Source organism: Pseudorca crassidens, chromosome 10 (assembly GCF_039906515.1).
Source record: "Pseudorca crassidens isolate mPseCra1 chromosome 10, mPseCra1.hap1, whole genome shotgun sequence".
Lineage (NCBI taxonomy): Eukaryota > Metazoa > Chordata > Mammalia > Artiodactyla > Delphinidae > Pseudorca > Pseudorca crassidens.
Genome location: NC_090305.1, coordinates 57624755 through 57646021, shown reverse-complemented (window position 1 = coordinate 57646021; position 21267 = coordinate 57624755). Strand labels below are relative to the sequence as shown.

The 21267-nt window shown below is 37.5% G+C and overlaps 1 protein-coding gene across 23 annotated transcripts in view; it reads right to left on the bottom strand.

Annotated features, from left to right (window-relative positions):
* Positions 1-21267, bottom strand: part of LRRFIP2 (LRR binding FLII interacting protein 2) — a 118777-nt gene that overhangs the window by 83707 nt on the left and 13803 nt on the right. For all 23 annotated transcript variants that reach the window (XM_067753723.1, XM_067753722.1, XM_067753725.1 and 20 more), the window contains one exon: positions 14214-14356. In XM_067753723.1, the coding sequence (XP_067609824.1) occupies positions 14214-14303 (90 nt within the window). In that variant the 5' untranslated portion in view covers positions 14304-14356. The remainder of the gene's footprint in view (positions 1-14213; positions 14357-21267) is intronic.

The following is a 21267-nucleotide window of genomic DNA, read 5'->3' as shown; positions in this document are numbered from 1 at the left end:
GTTTTACAATGTTGTTGAAGACATTATTAAGTGAAATAAGCCAGACACAAAAGGACAAATATTAAATGATTCTGCTTATCTCAAGGATCTAAAGTAGTCAAATACCATGGAGATAGAAAGTAGAACAGTGGTTTCCAGGGGCTGGTGGGGACAAGGGAATGGGGAGTTATTATTTAATGGGTACAGAGTTTCAGTAAGGATGATGAAAAAGTTCTGAAGATGGATAGTTGTGATGACTGCACAGCATCTAAATGTACTTAGTGCCACTGAACTGTATACTTAAAGATGATTAAAATGATAAATTTTATGTTATGTTTATTTTACCTCAAAAAAAAGAGGTTAGTTAACTTAAAAGTTAGCATAAGACATGAATGAAATCATAAGTATTCAGGAGCCTAAATCATTTAAGTATTTGTATGGTCTTTAGGCTGACATGACCCAAACTTTTAAATCAAGTTAACAGGAAAATTCAGGAACTGGAAATTCAGGTTCAGAAGTTACCTGTGAAATCCAGTAAGTACTGGACCAGGTTTCTAAACATTATTCTGATCATTATGCTTTCAAATATTAGGCACATAAAAGCTGATTAAAGGAAATATGTAATTGGATAGGTATAGGAATTTATTCTTCCTAGAGCAGTGAAAATGAAAACACAAAAAATAAAGATATGTTTGGATAGAACTAAATCTATTTCTCACTAAATGCTTGGGGCAAGTGGAAAAACAAAATGACAGCAAAAACCATGGGCCTTGATCACTCCTGGAATAAATGCTTTAGATTGTGTTAAATCATAAACCTTCTAAACTTGTTGAATGTTCACTTTATCACTCAACTAATAACTAGGAACCATACAATGGAAAAGATGAGGACTAAACATGTACTATGGTTTGAGTGCTTCTACATTAGGGACTTTTCCTCTACCATAAGAATCTTGTATTATGTTGTTTGGGGATGTAAAAAAAGAAAAATACATGAGATGCAATAAAAAGACAAATACGGTTGACCCTTGAACAACATGGGTTTGAATTGTATGGGTCCACTTACACACGGATTTTTTTCAATAGTAAATACTACAGAACTACATTATCCACAGATCAGAGGAACCCCAGATATGAAAGGCCAACTGTAAGTTACAGGGGGATTTTTGACTGCAGGGAGGGTCGGCATCCCTAACCTCCTCATTGTTCAACGGTCAACGGTAACTCCATTTTAGAATGGGCAAAGGATTTGAATAGACATTTCTCTATAGAAGATATACAAGTAGCCAATTAGCGCACAAAAAGATGCTCAACATCATTGGTCATTAGGGAAATGCAAATCAAAACCACACTGACATACCATTTCACACCCACGAAGATGGCTATAACAAAAAAATTTTTAAATGGAAAAGAAATAGCGTTGGCAAGGATGTGGAGAAGTCAGAACACACTGCTGGTGGAGATGTTAAACAGTGTAGCTGCTACTGAAAATGGTTTAGCAGTTCCTCAAAACATTAAACATAGACCAGAAGACCTGGCATCCACCTCTAGATATGTACCTAAGGGAAACGAACACATGTGTTCACACAAAAACTTGTACATTAAGTATTCATAGCAGTATTATTCATAATAGCCCCCCAAATGGAAACAACCCAGATATTCATCAACTGATGAATGGATAAACAAAATGTGGTATCATCCATAGAATGGAATATTATTCAGACATAAAAAGGAATGAAGTACTGATATAGGTTACAACATGGATGAACCCTAAGAACATTATGCTAAGTGAAGGAAGCCAGACACAAAAGTTCACATATTGTATAATTCTACTTATATGATATGTCCAGAATAGGAAAATCCAAAGACCGAATGTAGATTACTGATTGCCAGGGGCTGGAGTAAGGGGGAGATGGAGAGTGACTGCTAATTGGTATGGGGTTTCTTTCTGTGCTGATGAGATGTCTCTAATTTGTAATTAGGAAGTGGCAGTGGTTGTGCATCCTTCTGAATACACTAAACACCACTAAAAACTGCACACTTTAAAATGGTGAATTTTACAGTATGTGAATTATATCTCAATTAAAAATTTTTAAATAAATGAGACACAGTGAATAAAAAATATGCTAAATTAAATAAATAGTAAAATATGTAAAACTCCAACACATAAAACTCAGTATATAAAATGGGAGAAAGGGACTCATGATCTAGTAAGTCTGGAAAATGCCAGGTTAAGTTTTTAAAAATCTTTAATAATACACATTATGAATTGCCAAGAAAAAGGTAAAATAAAAAAGCATTTCTCAGACTTACCTAACCACATCACTAAATAAGCCCTAAGTAATTCTTCAAGGATTATGCTCCAAGGAACACATGTGGGAAATAATGATTAAGCTCTGGCAATATATCAGGACCCAATTCAAACTGTTCTAATTCTGTTGGGGGGGGGCTTACCCTTGCTCTCAATATTTATAAAATTAAACAATGTTTTGAGAGTGATCTTCATAGAATCAAAACTCAAACTTTCAAGATGACAGAAAAGATGAGACCTCATTAATATTACTACCATCATTTGAACACTTAGCAAAGCTAGGTGTTTATTTTCCTTTAATCCACAAAGTAACACCTTGAGGTACAGAAGGATTAAGTAATCTGCCCAATATCTCCTGGCCAGCAAATATTGGAACTGAGATCCACATCCTTAGAATCTGACTCCAGTTAATGCTCTTAACTATGTTGCCACAACTTATATCTTTATACCCCAAGTGTAAGAACATATCCTTAGGCAAATAATAAAAGTTTACTTTGGATGAATTAACCTGTGATTTTTCAATTTAGCATAGATTCTCTCTTTTCTGTGAAACTGCACCATTCTGGTTCCCTTTTTTCTTTGACCATGACTTTACCCCAAATGTAGTTAATCTCCTTTTGCTCTACACAGACTTTCCTCTCATCTGTTTACTCCACATTTTCAACTATCAGCCAACGAGAATGATTCAAATCTAGCATCTCAAGCTCTGACCAGAATCAAAGCCTACATTTCTAACTGTCTAGTGGATCTCTTGTCATATACTAAGAGTGAATAAAAGCAACCTCATCTTCCCTCAGTGAATACGCTTTTGCTTCCCTATTTTTCAATCTCCAGAAATGGAACCCTTGTTGAAAACTCAGTCTCAGGGACTCCTACTTCCTAACTAAACCTTCTTTACAATATCCCTTAAATGCAACCTTTAATATCCATTCCTACAGACTCCCCCTCTTACAAGCAGGCCCTTACACTTTCACCTAGGATACTTTATTTCCTAATTCTAACTTCACTTTCTCCATTCCAACTCTCCTCCTATCCGTGTTATTTCCACATTACACACTGTTAAATTAATCTGCACCAAGGAACAAGTGGTTGATTAGCCATAATATACTTTATGATGCCCAATACCAAAAGCATCCTTACACTTTCAGAATTTTAAATTTAGATTCTGTTACTGCTTAGGTCAAATAAACACTGAACAGGCTAAAATAAACCAAATCAGCCCAAATCAATTTCCAAATCAGAAACTCAGCTAAGGCCAATCCTATTATAACTGTCCTGTGGGTCTACAAGTAAAGCAGGATCTATCCTATCCACTGGACAGTGCCCTCTGTTTCCTTGGAATATAACCCACATGTCAAACTTCATTTGGAACTATTCTGGGGGGGCTGAATATTCTGGGGGGAAACAAAGTTATATCCACTTAAAAAAAATAGTTTGAGTCCATCATCCTAAGAGTCAAAGGCAAGAGAGTTCATTATAAAGCTACATGGCAATATAAATATAAAATATATGTATATACACATAAAACACAAATGTAAAGTTATATAAAATATACATATAAAACATATATGGACGTGTCCATATATAAAGAGACACACACCCTCTGTGCTATGATGTGAACTCCACCCTCCCTAGGGACCTTGCCTCAACTATCTGATCTCTCTCCTCTGTCTACACTCTCTTCCTCTACTGGTTTGTTCTTTCTCATCATAAGTAGGTTCAAAGTCTGTCTTATCTTTAAACAAACAAACAAACAAACAGTCCCATCCTGGTTCAGTTCTGCCTCGTCTTCTCTTTACAGCCAACTTTTTCTAGCACCTCCCTCCTCACTCCCCACTCCCTTCAAATGACTGCTTTCTGGCTTCTGCCCAAATCATTTCAGTGAAATTGCTCATGCCAAAGTCACTTATGACCTCTGACTACCAAACCCAATAGAATTTTTCTCTTCTTATCTCACTTGTCCTTTCTGGCTTCCCATATCACTGCCACGCAACTTCTGAAAACTCTCCTCTCTTGGCTTTCTGCAATACTAGTCTCTCCTGGTTTTCCTCTTGACTCTCTGACCTCTCTTCCTCAGAATCCTTCATGGGCTCATTTTTCTCTGCTAGCTCCTTAAACTTTAATATAGCCAAAGCTTCCAGGCTTCATCTCACTCTCTTCACTCTATGTTCCCTCCCTGGTTGATACTGAGAGTCTGCAAAGCTTTGTGTCCAACCCAGACTTTTCTGTCACAGTCCTGATCCAACTGGCTATTAAACACTGGGGCTGTCCCACTGGAACCTCGGATTTGCTATATCACAAATGGAATTTATAATCTTTCCCTTAAAGTTCCTCTTCCTCTTTATGTCCCCATCAGCTGTCCCATTACCCAGAACTGAAATGAAGGATCCCCGTAAGGCTCCTTCCTCCCTCGTTTATATCCCCCCGTCCATACCCTGTCACTAAATCTCAGCTATAGTTCTCATCAAGATTCTCTCTCTCTACTATTTCTTCAGTCCAAACTTCCCTCTCCATTCCCACTATCACTGCCTTAATTCAGGCTCTCATCAACTGTCACCAAGATGACAACAAAGCTTCTTAACTAGTTTTCTCCTTACCAGTCACTCTTTACATGGTGGCTAAATCTGAAGAAGGTTTTACCCTTCAAGGGCTCCCCCACAGATGCCGAAATCACACATGAACTCCTTAGCACACAAATCCCTTCCTGATCGGCCCCTCTGGTCTCTCCAGCATCATCTCCCATTCCCCCCACCATCTCTCCAGCCAAACTGAGCTGTTATTCTAGCAGCTTCCCACATGTTCTAGTTGTTTCACACCCCTGTGCCTGAGAACACTTAGAAAGTGACACACACAAACCCATAAAACAATACTGTTTATAGTGATATGTATTAGAACCTTTAGAACAGGAACAGAAAGGATACCTCATGATTTTATTATAGTGGTTCCCTGTTGGGGTGGGGAAAGGGAAAATAGGCCTGGGGGTAAAATAAAGGGCCCTAAGCTTGGTTTATAATGTCTTCTCCCTTCCTTCTGATCTTTATAAGAAAAGGTCTGCAATAACTGTCCCAAAATGTTAGCATCATTTAATGTAGACTCATGGGTACTGACATTATCATCAAAACCTTTCTGCATTTAACATTTTTCAAAAAGAATAGAACATAACACACACTCAAATGCCTTTAAAGGAAGGGAAACCTCTAGCTTTTAAACTTTTGTCCTGCTGTGATCATGTGACAGCTTTAAAGGGAGGCAAATTAAAATTTCATGATTTGACAGAAATGCACTGAACTGAGCCAAACATGGAATTGCCAGCCTGCATGTATATCCATAATATAAAATCCATGCAACTGGCATAAGAAAGAAAAATAAGGTATAATTTGGACTTTTACAGACCACACTTTAATATCAAGAAATTTGAAATACAAAATTCTAGAAAGTGAAACATTTAAGGCAAATGACTAATTCAGGTAGCTAAAGACTCAAGAGTTTACTGTGTTTAATTTTGTTTATTCTTCCGTGACATTCATGCCAAAAGAACACTGGAAGACAAATTAAGAGACATAATATTTATTGTGTTGCTATGGTTTCCAAATTAACAAATAAAAATCATTACTCAATTTCCTAGCAACTTCCCTTTAGTAGAAAATCTTAGGTACCATTTTTCTTAATTAGATTTTTTTTAACGATTATTCTTTTTTTTTTAAAGAGGTGCATTTCTTTTTTTCTTTTTTTTTTTTTTTGCAGTACGCGGGCCTCTCACTGTTGTGGACTCTCCCGTTGCGGAGCACAGGCTCCGGACGCGCAGGCTCAGTGGCCATGGCTCACGGGCCCAGCGGCCATGGCTCACGGGCCCAGCCGCTCCGCAGCATGTGGGATCTTTCCAGACCAGGGCTCGAACCCATGTCCCCTGCATTGGCAGGTGGATTCTTAACCACTGCACCACCAGGGAAATCCCTTTAATTAGATCTTACAATATAATTGTGTTTAACCGTTTTTTTAAAGCTTTTGGTAGTTGAAAACCAACTATATAAATTTTTCTGAGCATAAACACCAATATGTATTAGATAAAATCTAGGGATTTTAACCCATTTTCTTCTGATGTCAAACAACTATATCTTCCTTTTATTTAGAAAACTTCTGACAGCAAAATATTCTTTTGGAATGAGAGAAGGAATTTAATATTACAGACTTTATTACTGAGGTTTGACTACAATCTAGTAAATAGATAGCCCAGGAAGACTGAAGCTCTGGCTCAGCAATGACGCATCTAACCGAAGGGGAAATGTGACCCACAGTTGTGGTAGAGATACTCTGTGTGTGTGCTGGGGGTGGCGGTGGGGCTGCTAGTAACGTCCTTACATTTAGGATAAGGGTACTGCGCTATCTGAATTTTTTCTCCAAATACCTGTAACTCATGGGAATGGTGAAGATTGTGACAATGAACTTTACACCAAGTATTTTTTAGTCACGCTGACACAAAACTAAGTAATAGGGCTCAATAATCCTCCCTTAATTCTGGTTAGAGGGATAAATCAAGGAACAGTGAGATACCGAGAGTAACGCTGGCCATCACAGAGCCCTGGATTTGCGGGGGCGGGGGGGGGGGCGGGAGGGAGTGCCCAACCACATCGCCTACCCTCCTTCGCCTCAGTTCCAGTGGGTTTTGGGGGAAAAAACAGAGAGGTCTGCACTTGACAGGAATTGGCTGCATTCATGTACTAATGCCACTGGAAAGATTCCTAAATGACTAAAAACGACAACTTAGGTCTGCTCTTTCAAAGAATTTGTCTACTAAAAACAGTAAGTACAAAGGGGGAGAATTTTTAAAGAAAACTTTTAACTGGACAGAAATGGAAAGAAAAACATTCATTTTTCATAACCTTGAAAAATTAACTCATATTTCATAATCTTTTATAAATTTTTGTGTACCACCATTGAGTGTATTAAAGGCATTTGAAAGGTATTTTAAATAAGCGTAATTCTGCCTCCTGTGCAGTTAATTTTTCAGACAAATCCAATTTGCAAAGAACAACCTGAACCAAACACAAAAGGGTGATCAAAAAAGTGCCAAAATTAAGAAAGACTTAAGACATGACCTTGAAATCACAGAGTTCTTTAGGGCTCAGCCTGAGGAGTGATTATCCTCAACTCTACACTTTCTCCCTAGACAATCTCATCCACAACTCATGATTTCAATTACTTCCTACATGCGCACAAGTCTCAAATATGTATGTATAGCCCAGATTTCTCCTTTGACCTCTTGATCCAAATCCCCAAACTGCTTCTTCAAAATCTCCACTTAGATGCCTCACAGGCACGTTAAATACCACACGTCCTAACATAAATTCATGGTCTTCCCTCTCCAAACCTCCTCCTCGCACTAACGTTGCCTACCACCCCAAGGATGCACAACCCCAAACCTCCCCTCTCTGCCACCTAAGCACTGCCACTCGCTGGGCACCTCCTCCTACCTCTGCACTCCAACCGCCTCTCCCCATCCCTACTGTCATCATTCTAGGCCGGGCCACCAATGCCTCTGCAAGTCTCATGACTCATCTCTCCGTATCCACTAACGTCTCCTTGTGATATCATCTCCAACCCGCAGGAAAGTCATCCTCTGAAGGCACAAATCTGTTCACGTCATACCCCTACACAAAACCCTTCAATGTTTTTTCCTTTGCTCTTAGGACACAGACTAAAATCTTATATCAGGGTTCTCACCCTCAGCCCTACTGACATTTGCTGTGGGGACTGTCCTGTGCACTGTAGCATTTTTAGCAACATCCCTGGCCTCTCCCCACACATGCCACTAGCGTGCCCCTCCCCCTGTTATGACAGGCAAAAATATCTTCATACACTGCCAACTGCCCTCAGCTAGACAAAATCACTCTCAGTTGAGAACCACCGGCCTGTGTGACCTGGCTCCTGCCTACCTCTCTGGCTACTCTCCTCCTTGCTGTACGTGTCAGAGTTAACAGTGATATCACGGGAGGCAAATATTAAGAGTGTAGGAGCCAAAGTGCACATTTCAGCCCGACCCTTTTCTAGCTATGTGGCCTTGCGCAAGTTACCTCACTTCTCCATGCCTTGGATTCATCATGGATAAAATGAGAATAGTAGACCACCCCATAGAGTTATCAAGAGGATTAAATCTGTTTAAAGAACTTAGAATAGTGCCTGGTACATAATAAGAGCTCAGCAAATGTTAGCTGTGCTGTTGTTACTCCTTGAATTCTCCACACTCTTTCAGCCTCCAAGCTTGTCACACATTCTTCCCTCTGACTGTAAAGCTCCTCCCCGCATCTGACAACTGCTTCCCCTAAATCACTGCATTCCTCCTTCAAACTCAATTGAAAAGGCGCTTCCTCAGGGAAGCCTTCCCAAAGCCCCCAAAATGTCAAGTCCCCCATCACACACTCTTTAATGAAATCATTTACTGTTCACTCAAAGCATTTAGCACAGTTGTAAATAAATGTATTATTACATTTGCTCAATTCTAAGAATGCCACTGGTTGTGATATACACTGACAATCACAGCTTTCAAGACAGAAATTACAATATTAAATGTAGACATTAAATTTGAAGAAAAAAAAGAAGCTGAAAATCAAAGAACAGGTCCATTATGTAATGATTTTTTAGCATCAATTTTCCCCTCTAGAACTTAAGCTCCAAAAAGGGAAATGACCATGTTAGACCTGTCCATTCCCTGTCCTCCTTACCTAACACAGCATCTACAGAGAGTAAATGCTCAATAAACATTTACTAAATGAATGACATTCAAAATTCACGTTTAAAAAAGGAACCCACTTTATTCTTTTCTTTTAATCTTTTTTTTAAGTTTTTAATTTTTTTTCTTTATTTTTTTGGCTGCTTTGGGTCTTAGTTGCAGCACACGGTATCTTCATAGAGGTATGCGGGATCTTTTCCCTGTGGTGCGCGGGCTTCTCTCTAGTTGTGGAGTTCGGGTTTCCTCTCTCTAGCTGTGGCACACAGGCTCTAAGGCATATGGGCTCTGTAGTTTGTGGCATGCAGGCTCTCTAGTTGAGGCGTGTGGGCTTAGTTGCACCGCGGCATGTGGGATCTTAGTTCCTCCACCAGGGATCGAACCCATGTCCCCTGCACTGGAAGGCAGATTCCTTACCACTGGACCACCGGGGAAGCCCCCAAGACTACTTTATTCTTAAATGAAAGATGGTATTACCCATAATTATTATTGATTATGGTAATTCTTTGCATTTTAAAAAACTGCTATCCTTGCCAAGAGTTTTTTATCCTTAGTTCGACATGGCCTAAAAATGAATACTCAAATAAAATAGCTAAATAACTATGAGAAAATCATTAGCTCTATCAAGCTATTATGATTATTATTCCATAAAACAATAACACTGGACAGTATCTTTTTTATTTATTTATTTTTTTACGGTACACGGGCCTCTCACTGTTGTGGCCTCTCCCGTTGCGGAGCACAGGCTCCGGACGCGCAGGCTCAGTGGCCATGGCTCACGGGCCCAGCCGCTCCGTGGCATGTGGGATCTTCCCAGACCAGGGCACGAACCCGTGTCCCCTGCATCGGCAGGCGGACTCTCAACCACTGCGCCACCAGGGAAGCCCTCTGGACAGTATCTTTTAAACTAAGCACAATTCTTCCCTTTGTATCCTTCTCAGGCTGCTAATCTATAATCAAAACCACAAACTTCTGGTTCTCACTACTCATCATTCCAGATGCCTGGAATTTACCTCTTTAAGCAGCAAAATAATAAAATCCAACCAAGGGTCCATCAATAGATAAATGGATAAACAAAGTATAATATATACATACAATGGTACATCATTCAGCTGTAAAAGAAGGAATTAAGTTATTTACAAGGAAAAAAAAAGAGGAATGAAGTTCTGACACATGCTACAACACGGATGAATCTTGAAGACATTATGCTAAGTGAAAAAAACCAGACACAAAAAGGACAAATATTGTAAAATTCCAGTTATATGAAGTATATAGAATTAGACAAATTCATAGGGACATAAAGTAGATTAGAGGTTACCAGGGGCTAAAAGAGGGGGCAATGGAGTTACTACTTAATGGTTACAGAATTTCTGTCTGGGGTGATGAAAGATTTTTGAAATAGACAGTGGTGCTGGTTATAAAACACTGTTAATGTAATTAATGCCAATGAATTGTAGACTTAAAAATGGTTAAAATGGCAAATTTTCTTATATATATTTTAACCACAAATTAAAAGTGAATCATGTAAAAACCATTGAATGGTATGCTTCAAATGAGTGAACTATATGTTATGTGAATTGTATCTCAATAAAGTTATTTAAAAAAATGAAATCCAAGTTCTAGCAGCTACAAATGTTAAACAGCCATAGTTTCTTTTTCTTCCTTATTATTACAAGTAGGTTTGCACACCAAATATGTATACACGTAAATTCTGCTCAACGTAAAAGTCTCCAAACATTCCACTTACTAGACCCTAACTCCTATAAAAGACGATCGCTTTCTATGCCTGTCATTGATTCTTTAGATTCAAGAGAGTTGTGTGTTATGAGTATGAATTTTCTTTGGGTCCTGAATCTCAAAAGAGATCACAGAATTTTAGAACTGCAAGGGCTTTCAAATCATCAGCTTCAAAAATAAGCAACGTTCTGATGACTTCCATTTGAAGAGATGTGCAGAAAACATGTTTTCTTCATAATTTCAGCTCTACAACAAGGAAAGGAGGAATATTCCAGGCTTCAGTGAGGCCATAGTAAGACTGCTTGCAAACCCTCCAAGAAGCTTCTACTTCTCATAGGAACACTCTTCATAACACTCACCAAACTGACCGTGGTAAGGCGGCATAACTGGCTTTCATCCATCCCTATCTTTCTCCTTTTGCGAGGCTAGCTGCCTAAGGGTCTCCATTTGATACACTCTGTGCTTTCGGGTAATTTTCACTGAAAGTCAACTCTCCAACTGCATTTCCCCCCAAACCTGTGGGACAATCAAAGTCAAACAAGCGAGAAAGGTAAGCATCCAGATTGGCCTTCTGATACCCTAGAGAACCTGCTGCTGACCTCCTCCAACACCTGCTCTTATGACATCTTCACAGAGTTGTGACACACATGCTCACCCAGCAAAGCAGCAACATGCCTATTACAGACACGGCGGGAGTTCTAGATCCATCCACATTCCTGCCTTCATGGAGCAATCTTCAAACATTTCAACATCTTTTAAAAATGCCAACAGGTTTTACAAGATAAGAAGAATTCTGGAGATGGATGGTGATGATGGTTGCACAACAATGTGACTGTACTTAAGTCCACAGAACTGTACACTTAAAAATGGCTAAAGTGGTAAATTTTATGAGTATTTTACAACAATTTTTAAAGTGCACTCGGTTCCACATTTTAGCATGCAAATTATCCAGTTTGCAGAACATATTCATGCCTTTTGTTTCTTTTGCTCTTCATTCCCTCTAGTTGCCTCATTTGGGGCCAACTGAGAAGCATGGATACTTTAGCAGACGGTAAGCAGGAGGAAAAAGAGGCTAGTTTTCTTTATTTATGGTATACCCTGTCTACCTCAAAAAACAATTTGAAGTGAGGAAAAGACAAATTAAACTCTTAGATTTAACTTAAAAAAAAAGAAAGATTAAGCTATTTGTCCTTTTTAATTGTTATGGGGGTTCTGTTAGTTTTTACTCCTAATTGTGTGTGTGTGTGTGTTTGTGTGTATTTAAATACAGATTTATAAGCTCAACCTCATAGATTCAGATTTAGCAAGTATGGGGTAACACCTGGGAATCTGTACATTGAAAAAGCAACCTGGGAGATTCAGATGATCAACCACGTTTTAGAACACCTATCTTAATAAATATATTTTTTGTAAAAGAAGAATATTTTACTTCTATTCTTACTTTCTATTTCAACTTATTAATAAGCAACAAAATAGCCTACTGGAAGCCTAACACTATGGTAAAGTTTACATGCACTATTTACTTTAATTGTCACAGCAGCCCTATAATACAGGAGGCCCATAGTATTCCCATTTTACAGATGAGGAAAATGAAGTCCAGAGTAGTTACTTAACAAGATTACTCAACCAGCAACTAGTACAGCCAGAATTCAAAGCCACGCTTATAACTCTCCAAAAGTCCAGCTCTTCTGGAAGTAGTATGATATAGAAAAATAAACAATGGCTTTAAAAGCTGAATGTGAGTCCCAGTTCTGATACCTTCCAGACATTAATCTCTCAGCTTCATCTGTTTCCTCATCTGTAAATAAGGCTAATAACAATGCCTATCCTACCTAACTCATAAGGTTATTGTGAGAATCAAGATGTGAAAGTGCTTTTAAAATCATGAAAAGCTATAGAAAAACAAAATATTAATGGAGGAGATGGAGAAGACTGAAAACAGCCCAGCACAGTGAGACTATGCGCTTGAATCCAAGCTCAGCTATTTCTTAGCTGTGTGACCTTAGGGAAGTTACTCATCTTTTCTATGCAATGATTTCTTCATCTGTAAAATGGAGAATATAATAGAACCCATTTCACAATTTTGTGGAGAGTAAATAAACTAATTCATTTAAAATGCTTAAACAGTATTTGTCACATAGTAAGCACTCCAGTGTTGGATGCTAGAATGCTACCCAGTTTTGTAAATGAAGCATCACATCCAAAAAAAGAGTTCAAGCACCCAGTGACGGTACAGAAAGAGCCTAAAACATACTGGCATTTTCCCCCCTTACAGAAATCTGGGTATGTAAATTCCTCCAATTTTGGAAGCAAACATTTTGAGTAGTTTCAATTTTCAACTAAAACTACGTGGCTTCCAAAATACTTCATTCGGGTAAATACTTAAGACCATTGTAAAGTGTCATCCACTACTTCATTTTAAAATATCTTTTACCTTTTTATCTAAAAATATCTCAGATTTTTTAAAAGTAATTTTGTTAAAGTATTATCACAGTTTTCTCATCAGTTTTTAGATAACTTTCCTCTGCTTCAAATATCCTCCTACAAAATTTGACTTCTAATTCAAAAGCTGAGTAGCTTATAAAAGGAAAAACGTAACAGTGAGCTGGATCCAAAAAAAGACTGTGTAATATGTCAAAAGGAAACAGCACTAGTCCTAAATGAGTTATTTACTAAGAATAACAAAGAGGAAGTGATGAGGGAATAATTCTCACCCAAAGAATACAATTTTAAAATGCTCTAAGCAATTCTTGTACCAGGTTAGTATATGGTCAGGTCTGCAGCTGCAGATAAGAGGCTGAAACAAAGTTGGCTCCTCACTAAGAAATCACAGCTGGGAGTTATCTTAAATTTTCAATATGCAACAGGAAATGCTGCCAGAGATTCGATAGGTGACACCCCTTTCCTTTTTTGAGTTGTCAACAAACCAAAACAAAAATGCTCCAGAAGCTCTATTACTAGCTAAAAGTTAGACATAAAAATTCCACTGCAATTATTCAAAAAACAGCTAAGACACTGAATCTGAGCAGACACCAAATAAGGATTATTTCTGTTAACATTTATACAGTGCTTCCTGGAATATATTAACTGTAGAGCCCAATGAGCATTTTTGTAATATAGTTATCATATCTTCAACATTCTAATTACCTTAAGTTTCAATAATGAAGATTAATTATAAATTTCAAAACATCAGGACAAATACCTGGAAGTCAACTAATCCACAAAAATAAAATGAAAAATTAATTTTAAATGAGTTAAATAAATATTCAAGTAAAGAGACAGTAACTGTATTTTACTCTAATACAGTATTTTAGAGGGCATATTTAACATCTTATTTATAGTAAACATTCTGAAACTAGCTTAATGAATGAATGTCTGTATATATCTCCAACCCTCCACCCAGAATTTTTATAGCATTCTCATCTGTATAACTCAGTGTTGAGAGGGGTCTTCCAGACATTACCTCTCTGGCAATGCTACTCAAAGCTTCATCTTCTGCAGAAAATCGGTCTTTCACAGGTGTCCTTTTCCTTCCAGAACCAGGAGTCCCCATCTTGTCTTCTTAATAGTCTTTTAACTGTGAAAAGTGACTTCACTGTTTTCAGCCTTGAAATAAAAAGAAACAATAATTTAGGATGCTTCTCTTTATGCACTTTTAATGCTCATTTACACTTTTAACAAAGAGAAATAATATTTATATATTTATGTATAAATTAAAGAAATTAGTCACCAAACACTTTGTCCTCCACTATCAATTTATTTCAATAAATTTTAGAATATTTAAATTTATACTAATTACTAAACCTCCTAACTCTTTTTACCATGCTAAACACAGAATGTATTACCATATTAGCCTCAGAAAACTGCAAAGAGCAGTAATTCTACTTAACAGGTTAAAGTTACTACAGCTATTTCTAAAATCTATTTCCATTTGAAAGTCAAAAACATTTCAGAAAAGTCATTCAGCCTAAAACTTTGAGAGCACATATTCAAGAAATTTTAATATAGAGCCTTAAAGCTACAAGGGTAAGTTGGCTTTTAATGTAATTCAAGAAACAATTCCACTTAAACCATTACCACATCAAAAAACACACAATAAAAAACAAATGAAGGTTTATTACTCTGCAATTAGCAATAACCAACACCCTCTATGCAACAAATTCTGAGTGCCTGCTATTGCCAGGTAGGTACTATGGGAGATGCCAAAGATACTCCGATGAACAAAACAGTGATGACACAGGCCAACAACTAAGAATATATCTATGGGTCTATTTTTATTGTTATTATATAAGATAGATGTATTTTTACAAAAGAGAAGAAAAATTCATCTGCCAGGATTAAATAACAAGGAAGAGAAAGACCATCTAAGCTTTCTAACACATGGTATATGAAATTAAAAATACTCCTGAGAGGGGCTTCCCTGGTGGCACAGTGGTTGAGAATCTGCCTGCCGATGCGGGGGACACGGGTTCGTGCCCCGGTCTGGGAAGATCCCACATGCCGTGGAGCGGCTGGGCCCGTGAGCCATGGCCGCTGAGCCTGCGCGTCCAGAGCCTGTGCTCCGCAACGGGAGAGGCCACAACAGTGAGAGGCCCGCGTACAGCAAAAAAAAAAAAAAATACTCCTGAGAATGCATCCCAATTTATACGACCTCCTTCTCATTTAGTGAAATATCCATTAACTTAATTTTTTTCCCTAGCTTTATCAAAATAGACTGGCGAAATTTCATTACACAGTGAGTCACAAAGAAAATCTCAAGTAAGTTTATCCTAATAGTATGAACTATATGAAAAGTACAAGTGACTTTAATGTATTGTAATTTACTTGATTCAAGCAAAATAAAACAGAACCACTTCATTCTTCCAAAAAAGTTCTCTCCAATGAAAATTCAGGCCATTCCCATCTTAGCTGACACCATTTTTATTCCCACATAGCTGACTTGTATATCTGTCAATTAGAATGAAGACTGAAGACAGTTTATTATTCTGCCATAGAAAATATATCTGATACAAGAAAAGGATTCATTTAAGTGGAAATGGAAGAAAAAAAAGAATGTATATGTGAAAGCAGCAGTGGATAACTTCTAGCCAGAAATCAAGACAATTTCTGGAAACCACAGAGGAGTTTTTTCAGAAGTCTCCCATCATCCTCATCGTCAGCATCATTTTAAAAATCATTCACTTGTTTAATAGTAATGTTCTACAAATATTAGTCACCCACTGAGAAAAATGCAGCACGCAACACAAAGTTCCTTTTCAGACTGGAGTGACAATTTAGCTGATGTGCTGTGATATCATCCAGTATTTGTCCTTCAGCCAACTTTCCAAGGACTGACTAAAAGACATTTCACAGAAGCAGGCATTTCACAAAAACAGCCATTTTCTAATTCCAGACACACAAAAATAATTACAGAAGAAAGATTTGGCTGGAAGTGTAGCAAAAGCTTAATAGCAGTTTTGTTACGAGGACGAGATTATGGACGCATTTTTTTCTTCTTGATTCTTTAAAATTTCAATAGCATTTTAAAGAAAAAGGAAAAAACAGATGCATTTAAAAATAAAAACATTCGTATCAAAGAATAAACTGGCCCCAAAGTGGATCACACCCAAATTAGGCTCAATATACTACACAGCTGAGACATGCAATGTGAAGCCACTGCTGGTGGTGCTCTTTTGAATGTAGGATTTCTTTCTCCTCTTTCCCTGTAATCCAATTTCCATCTTTCTCAACCAACACTGTCTTAGACCTTAGAGCTGCCAGGATATTCCTAGCACGCAGATTTATATAAAGAATTATCTTTTCTTAAAAACGCCTAAAAAACAAAACTGTTTCAACAAGCTCCAGACTAACCCACCCTGAGAGAAAGATAACAGTGAAAGGGACAGAGGCACAGGCTAATGAGCAGGAAATGGGAACTTCTCTGTCTTCCTTATCCTTCGTGTCCTATCTACAAGGGTACCCAGGTGTTTACGTGCATGACTGGCCAGGTCCTGTCACCTTTTTCATTTGCACATGAGGCAAATCGACCATTACCTATTTCAATCTAGTGCTTTTGAAAAAAATTATATTATTTGTATTCTGTAAGCAGACACACTTACTAATACCAGAAAAATCTCGTTTTCAGCTCCTATGCAACTATCTTCTAACAACTCCAGAACATTCTACACCAGCGATGGAGGAAACCTTAAAAGAAATAAGATTTCTGGCACAGTTGATAGAAAACTACTTTTCAACAAAATACCAAAATTAAAGGTACAGACTCAAAGGTGACCGCGAATAAATTAGTTCCGGTTTCTGATTCTAAAGGACTTTCAGTAAGTTTCTATTCCAAGGAGGTTTTCTCAAGAACACTTTTCATCGGGAGCCATGTTAATTTCTCCCAGCTCTTCCTTAGTGCTATCAACTAAACCAAGAGCTAAACCTTTACATTCACTGACAAGAACAAAACTGACTGGTTTTTGTTAAGTCCTTTACCCAACATCAAGCTGATTTTCTCCAGATGGTTTTGTCATTAAGTATTTGTCTACCTAAAGGAAAGAAAGAATGTTGTGGAATATAAACCTTCCAAAACAGGTATATCAATTAGGCTTTCTCTTCTCCAATAAGCTTCTCATGTAATACATTTCTGAAAAATAGGCATTTTGCCACATTAAGTGGCATTTCAATCATGATATTGTTCACTCTCGTGAGAACAGAATATCAGTGTGCCACACTCTAAATATAGCACACTTAGATAGTTCTGTCTGGATCCTGATGGTTGCGGTTGCCTTATATCTAAATATTTCATCATAGAGAATTCAAAATATTGGCATAAGTCTTCGCGTCAGCATTGGTATTACAGTTGACCCTAGTTTGTACAATAAGACATTTGTTAGTTATTCATAAGCAAATCCAAGGATCCAGAATAGCACCTGAACTAAAGAATTAGTGTGATTGTAGTTGTTGCCGTTGGACAAGATTTAAAGTGAGAGGATCTGAGTTCAATTGGTTGTATGACCAACTGCTGCTTTGTCCTTCCCACTGCCTATGCCTTGCTTTCTTCATCCAGAGAGCAGAAATAACAACTGTCCCAACTACCTAATACGGCTAATGTGAGGCTCAAATGAGTTAAGATAAATGCAAGCACTTAAAAGACCACAAAGCACTCCAGAAATGTTCAAAGGGTCTTGAATTAACTAGCTCTTTTACATATTTAGCTTATGAAGCTGACAAAAGAGCCATCCTAGCCTTTCTTTAAAATTTCATATTTTTAACTAAATAAAAGTATCCTCAAGTTATTTATTCCAGCATGCATCATGTGATATCATTGGCCATACTAAGAATTCTTGGTGAAGCATGGAACAATATGGAAAAAATAAAAACACTTTTAACTATAATCATTATACTGTAGCACATTTACATAATAAAAACAAAAATAAGAAGAAAGTTTTAAGGTACTCTGTGGTATTCATAGTCTTTTCTGGAAAATCCAAATGAATACACAAGTTTTGCTAGTATGGCCTCATAATGCTCTTAGTTAGTGTTAGTCCTCTTATTAGAATACAATTGACTTAGAAGGAAAGACAGAGGTCATTAAATGGTACACTTAAGATCTGTGCACATCATTCTATATAAATTCCACCTCAAAAGAAAAAGTCCTCTAAACAAATACTGAACTCTAGTCAATGATGCACATGTTGAAATATTTAGGGTTGAAGTGTACTTATAACTGCTACTTATTTTGAAATGCATACAAAAACAAAAAAAGATAGAATAATGGATAGATAGAAGAATGGATAAAGGAATATATAGGTGACAAAGTATAAAATATTAATAGTAGAATCTAGGTGGTAGGTACGTGAGTGTTCACAGACCTCTGTCAACCTTTTTTTTTGGCCATGCTGTGAGGCTTGCAAGATCTTAGTTCCCGGACCAGGATCGAACCTGGACCCCTGCAGTAAAAGTGCAGATTCCTAACCCACTGGACGGCAAGGGAGTTCCCTTAACTTCTTTGTATGTTTGAAATTTTCTATAATAAAGTATTAGGAAAAAAGTAACCAGTGAGAGCTTCCCTGGTGGTGCAGTGGTTATGAATCTGCCTGCCAATGCAGGGGACACGGAATCAAGCCTGGGTCCGGGAAGATCCTACATGCCACAGAGCAACTAAGCCCGTGTGCCACAACTACTGAGCCTGCACTCTAGAGAGCCCGCGAGCCACAACAACTGAGCCTGCATGCTGCAACTACTGAAGCCCGCGCGCCTGGAGCCCGTGCTCCACAAGAAGAGAAGCCATCGCAATGAGACGCCCGCACACCGCAACTGGAGAAAGCCTGCGCACAGCAACGAAAGCCCAACACAGCCAAAAATAAAAACAAACAAATAAATAAATTTATTAAAAAAAAAAGTAACCGGTGAGAAAGGTAGATGACTAAATGAACAATAGGCCTGGGAACTGGGAATTGCAATTAAAAAATCTTGATTTGAAACAAAAACGGAAGGCAGAGGTAACCAGAGGATAGAAGAATACGAATAGCTATGTATACCTTAGAAAGATTAGGAAAAGGAGAGAACAGGAATTCCTGGACTGAAAGAAGAAAATGGAGGAGGGGGAAGGGCAAAGGGTTGGGTGGGGAGAAAGGAAAAAAGGAAAAAGAAAGGAAGGAAGGGAGGGAGGAAAAAGGAGGTAGGGATTATAATTAAAAATACCAATTCTGCAAATATCTAGATGAGACCATTACACAAAATGAATAAATCATTACCAGGACCTACAAAATTGACCAAAAAAAAAAACGTCTAGAACTTGAGGCAAAGTAAAAAATATATATATGAGGCAAAAAATACATGAGTCAACACTGGACGGCCTGGCAGAACAAGGAAAGGTAGATGCTAAGCACAAACTAAATCTCAGGAAAGTATCAGAACCTATAATGGTTAATTTAAACTCATCTTTTATAAAATATAATGCCTGTAAAGGGTCGAAGCGAACTCGTATAATCACATCTCCTACTTCCACATTCAGAAGTCCTAAGAATTACCAAAAATGTTTTTTAAAGTTTCATATTTTGAATACATAGTATTCTCATATACACAACACAACTGACAATCTTTCCAATTCTTCTTTTCATACAATGACATGCCAGTGATGTACTTCCTTCCTTGCCAACAATGTTATTCAATAAATGAACTCTAATGGGCTGTATGTTCAACATGATTTATAATACTACTTCATCAACTGTGCACAACCTAAATTAGGAAGATGTCTCTTACCAACAATTGCATTCTCAGTTTGCCCTACAAAGTAAACCATGTTCTAGTACCACTCAAATGGCCTCCTTTCCCTACGCCTTTTAAAGTATCTCAGAAATACACGGTCGTATGTTCAGAGAATGAAAGGAAGGGAGAGAGAAAATTACATATTGTTGAAGATAGGTCACACTTAAAAGTGTGAAATAAAGCAGAAAACAAGAAAACAGCAGAAGTACTAGGGTTAACAGAAGCTCAGGTGACGAAAACAAAGATAAAACCAAAAACGAGAGAGAAATATGAAAGCATGCAATAAGGATATGATTTTTTAATGTAATTAATATGGAGATTGTAAAATTAGGAAATTTTAATAAAATAAATCATATACCTTTAATTTTTCCCTTTTCAACAAATATCTACTGAGAATTTGCAAGGTACTATGTACCCTAATCACTGCCTTCTAAGTAGGCAAAAGACTACAATGGGAAAATTAAAATGGTAAAGAGGTCAGAGAATGTACTTATACTATTTCTGCATATCCTTTCTTAACAGTGTTCTCTGAAGCACAAAAGTTTTTACTTTGAGGAAGTCAAGTCACCTAATTTTTTTTTCTTTTGTTGTAAGGCCTTGGTGGTGCATAGCTAAGAAAGCACTGCCTACCCCAAGGTGACAAAGATTTACTCCTGTGTTTTCTTCTAAGAGTTTTACAGTTTTAGGTTTTATATGATCCATTCTGAGTTAGCTTTTTATATGCTGTGATGCAGATATCCAACTTCATTCTTTTGCATGTGGATATCTACTTTTCCAAGTACCATTTGTTAAAAAGACAATTTTTTTCTCTCATTGAATTGTCTTGGCACCCTTGTTAAAAATCAACTGACCATAAAAGTAAGGGTTTATTTCTAGACCCTCAATTCCATTCCATTGATTGATATGTATATCTTTATGCCAGCATTACACTGTCTGGATTATTGTAGCTTTACAGTAAGTTTTAAAATTAGGAAGAATGAGCCCTCCAACTTTGTTGTTCTTCTTTGAGATTGTATTGCCTATTCTGGGTCCCTTATCTTTCCATACAAATTTTAAGATGGGCATGACTATTTCTGCACCAAAAACTGGTGCAGGGAAAAAAAAGGGGGTGGGGCAGCATGGATTTTGATAGGGATTATACTGAATCATAGATCAACTTGGGGAGTACTGCCATCTTAACAACATTAAGATTCCAAACCATGAACATGGGGTATCTTGCCATTTATTTAGATTTTCTTTAATTTCTTTCTACAATGTTTTGTGAT